General features: G+C 48.5%; 1 protein-coding gene across 1 annotated transcript in view; it reads left to right on the plus strand.

The window, feature by feature from the left end:
- LOC106149178 overlaps nt 1–4,388 on the plus strand; it is an 8,733-nt gene extending 4,345 nt beyond the window's left edge. Inside the window, exons 3-5 of the mRNA XM_013517298.1 lie at nt 2,196–2,288; nt 3,050–3,251; nt 4,039–4,388. Coding sequence (XP_013372752.1) covers nt 2,196–2,288; nt 3,050–3,251; nt 4,039–4,134 — 391 coding nt within the window. The 3' untranslated portion in view covers nt 4,135–4,388. The remainder of the gene's footprint in view (nt 1–2,195; nt 2,289–3,049; nt 3,252–4,038) is intronic.
- The last annotated feature ends 203 nt before the right edge of the window (nt 4,389–4,591 follow it).

A 4,591-nucleotide genomic window follows, 5' to 3' on the forward strand; every position in this document is an offset into this window, starting at 1 on the left:
CCTGTTTCAAAATACAGTGACCTACAACTACCCGCCCCCAATTTTGAGACAAGGTCCTACTCACTAAGTCACCAAATTGCCCAGCCTGGGCTCAAACTTATACTCCTGCCTCAGCCTCCTGAGTGCTGGGATCACAAGTGTATACCACACCACACCCTACCTGATCGCCACTTAAAATTTCATTTTCTTTCATTTACCACTCAAAAATAAAATTGAGGTTTCATTCAATGTGAGATTCAGGTTAGACAGAATGAAACTACAGGATTCCCCTCTTCAGACCACATCTTGTTTTTTTAGGGCAGGCTGGCCTTGAACTCACTGTGTACCTTAGGCTGGCCTCCGACTCACTGCAATCCTCCTGCCTCAGCCTCCTAAGTGTAAGATCAGAGATGTGGTGGCCCATCCCTGATCAGAGCTCCTCTCTTAAAAAACATCTGTCAGAGAAACCCTAAGGAAGGCAAAAAAGCCTTTGCGCATGATTGAAGTAAGGAGCCTGACAGTGTCGAGAAGGCCTCTGGTCCACATTTCCGGAGTCCCTGCCAGTCCTCGTGGGGCCAGGGCCCCTCCCTGCCCAGGGGTTCAACCTCAGCCGCAGGGAGTCTGCTTCTGGCGTTTCATGATTGGAAGGGTGAAGAAACTTCTGGCAACTGCGTGATTTCAGATTGTTCCCAGGGGAAAAACTGTAAGATTGACAGCTGATAAAGTAGGTCATTGTCCAAGCAAAAGTACAGACAGGTGAGGATGGGGTGTAGCTCCACAGGGAGTGTGTTCTAAGCCCTGGGTCAATCCCACCAGCATGAAAAAATGGGGGGGGCATGAGATGTAAGGAGACTAAACCCAGCGCTTTGCACTGAGCTATTTCTCCAGCCTCTTTTTTAATTTTGATTGACACAGGGTCCCATGGACTTACCACACTGCCCAGGCTAGGCTCAAATCTGCAGTCCTCCTGCCTCAGCCTCCTAGAGTGCTGTGTAATTACAGACTTGTGCCTTAGTCTCCCAGAGAACTGGAATTACTATATACCACACCACACCTGGCTAAAAACTTCTACAAATTCAAAGGTTAATATTAAATGAATCCTGTTATTGTTGGGCATGGTAGCACATGCTTGTAATCCCAGCACTTTGGAGGCTGAGGCAGGAGGATGCCAGGAGGCCAGTTTGAACTGCACAGTGAGACCCTGTCTCAGTGTATCAGAACAAAAAATATGAATCCTGTTATGCAATCATTTTTTAAACTTTTGCCGGCATATGAATGTATGTGTGAAATTTATTACTAATTACAAATATCATTACCCTAACGCTCGTAAAAGTATTAATGAATGAGGACCAGAAGAAAGATCACAGGGTCAAAATTCTACCCTTACATTTTCTAATAGGCTTCTGATTTGCAGGAATATGGCCTAAAATCTATGTTTTGGCCCCAAATCAAATAATTATGAACATGGATTTTTCAAGAATTGCTAGCTGGACATGATGGTGGACACCTATAATCCCAGCATGCGGGAGGCTGAGGCAGTAGGATCACCACAAATTTGAGACCAGCCTATGTACAGTGAGGTCAAGGTCAGCCTAAACTGCATAGTGAGACCCCATCTCAAAGAGACAAAAAGAGAGAGAGAGAGAGAATGCACTAACGATAAGCTCATACATTAAGAAGAATCATGCCTTTTCTTTGGGTTTGTTTGTTTGCTTTTTGCCGTTCTAGGAATTGAACCCAGGGCCTTCTCACTAAGCTGCATCCCCAGCCCTTTTTTCATTCTTTATTTAGATACAAGGTCTTCCTCAATCACCCAGGCTGGACTGGAATTTGAAACCCTCCTGCCTCAGCCTCCCTAGTGCTCAGATTACAGGCATGTGCCACCACACCCAGCTCTGACTGTATTTTCTCAGACTGATGAGTGGTATCAGCGCCCACTTGCACTCACGAATGACTACAGGGTATGGGCTGAAGGGGGCGGGGGTGGGCACTATTCAGTGGGCTTTCTCGTGCTCTGGTGCCCTCGCAATGAGTATGTTTTAAAGCTGAGAGGAGAAAGAAAAGCAATTTCAGAGTTGTCTTTGAACATAGTGCATTGTGTGTGGGGGTGTGGGTTTGGATCCCGGGGCTCACATGTGCTAAGCACATACTTTACCAAGCTCCACTCCAAGCTTCTAACGCAAACCCTTTTGCTTTCTCTTGGTTAACGGTCCCAGGACACAACACTGGAGTACTCACCCGTTTGAAGCTGTGCCAGCTTGGAAAGCCTCACCCAGTGGATGTACATTGGAGGCCTATTCTTCTTGCAGGTGAGAGCTGCAGGTGAAAAGCTCCATTTTCTCACACGTCTTTCAGCTTAAAAGCAGTGAAGCTCACCGGGGCTGCGACCCTCACACTCCCTTTACCTGTACAGCTGACAGGACCCACGGCCGGAGCTCCGCGCAGGCCCAGCGATCCACCCCACATGGAGTCTCCTGCCTGAGTTCCCTGCGGGGAGGCCACACTAAGCATTTATCTGCCCTTCCCAGAAACCCAAAGAGAGAGAATTAATAGCCAAATGCACAAACAGGTCCAGTTGGGCTGGCACAGTGAGGCGGTCCCTTCCGCATTAACTTTGGAACTGATCCCTTTGGTCCTGTTTCTGGTTTCCTCGGTCCTCCTATGTCTGAAAGCCAACCTCCCCCACTTAGCTCAAGGGGACGGATTCTGGTTTACAGAAGGTGTGGTCTGGCACAGTCAGGGCACATCTGTAATCCCAGCTGCTCAGGAGGCTGAGGCAGGAGGATCATTGATTCAAGGTCAGTTAGGCAACTTAGCAGACTCGATATCAAGATAAGATTGTTTTAAAAAGCCCTGGGGATGTGGCTCCGTGGTAGAGTGCTTTTCTAGTGTGTGTGTGGTGGTGGGGAGTTTCAATCCCCAGGATAAGGAGAGGGAAAAAAGCCAGGTCATTCACCACTCCCGGTTCATAAACAAAGGGCAAGCTGAGGAATCACAATAGAGGAATCACAATAGCCTAAATTGGGGGATGATTACAAAATGCAGGTGGCCTCCTCCATCTTCACCACAGGCAAATCCTTTCATCTGCCAGTCTGGCCAGGATTCTCCTATTTGTGTGCGGCTTTGTGACTCATGGTTCACGTCATCAAATAGAACAAATGACAAGGGTCCCCGTCCCCGAACCTACGGCAGACACGCCTCACCCTCCAGTAAAGGACCTCAGTTCCTTGGAGAACTCTGAAGTCACCAATCCAACTGAGAGGAAGAGAAAGGTAAGAGGGTCTGTGGTTGTCCTGACAGCCTGTAGCTTGGCTCTGGGAATCACGATTCGCCATGGAAGTGAATGTGTCCTGGCCCAAGCCACCCTCTCTCACCACCTGCATGAAAATACACTCCTTCACTGACAGTGTTTAAAAACCAGACAATGCCGGGCGTGGTGGCGCACGCCTGTAATCCCAACACTTGGGAGGCCAAGGCAGGAGGATCACTGCAAATTCAAGGCCAGCCTGGGCTACAAAGTGAGCTCAAGGCCAGCCTGAACTGCATAATGAGAACTTGTCTCAAAAAGATGGGGGAAAAATAAAAACCTCACAATGGTGCTGGATGGGGTGGTACACGCCTGTGATCTCACCATGCAAGAGGCTGAGGCAGGAGAATCACCGACAGTTTGAGGCTAGCCTGGGCTACAGTGAGTTCAAGGGCAGCCTGAGTTACAGAGCGAGGGCCAGTCTCAAAAAGCAAAATGAGCCAGGTGTGGTGGTGCACACCTGTAATCTCAGCACTCAGGAGGCTGAGGCAGGAGGACCCCTGCAAATTCAAGACTAGCTTGGGCTACTAAGTGAGCTCAAGGCCAGCCTGAACTGCACACGGAGACCCTCCCGCGAAAACACACACACACACACAAAAAAAAGCAAAATGAAAGACAATGGGAGAACAAAGCAGGTTAATCTTCCTGGCCACCCCCTACCCCGTGGCCAAAAAACGGCCCCCAAGTCTCAAAATTAGGCCTGGCAAGAGTGACTGATGGAAGCATCTACCCCACCCCCATGCTCTACACAGAGAGACTGTAAGATTGACCAGAAAGAAATGCCTTCAGTTTTACGGAAATGCACCATAGACAAAGCCACGACTTCCGCCTCTGCATTGAAATGCTGAGCTGGAGCCATCAAAGCTCAACTGTCCTTTACCTGAGGGGAGTCAGGTAAGGGCGCTTAGCAACTGGGAACTACAATTTGCAGACAAGGGGCGGAGCTCAGTCGCAAGTGTGCTTAACCTGAGGTCCCAGGCGTGGGTCCCATCCTTAGTATCCTAAATAAAATTAGCTGAAAAAAGGAAACTGGATTTGCTAAACAGAATATACATGATACAGACATACGGTTTTAGGTAGGAGAAATATCCTAAGCATCTTTAATTAATGATCAGCATTCTACTCAAGGAGGGGGAAATGATGTATTATAGACTCAATCTCCCCCAAAACGTCTGCAGATTCATCCATCAAGTTCAAGATGTAATTCTAGCAGGGCGTGGTGGCTTGAGCTTGTAATGCCACCACACTCAGGAGGCTGAGGCAGGACGATCACAAGTTTGAGGTCAGCCCCTAAGACATAGGGAG

Source organism: Chinchilla lanigera, unplaced genomic scaffold, assembly GCF_000276665.1.
Source record: "Chinchilla lanigera isolate Chin_1 unplaced genomic scaffold, ChiLan1.0 scaffold00038, whole genome shotgun sequence".
NCBI classification, from domain to species: Eukaryota; Metazoa; Chordata; class Mammalia; order Rodentia; family Chinchillidae; genus Chinchilla; species Chinchilla lanigera.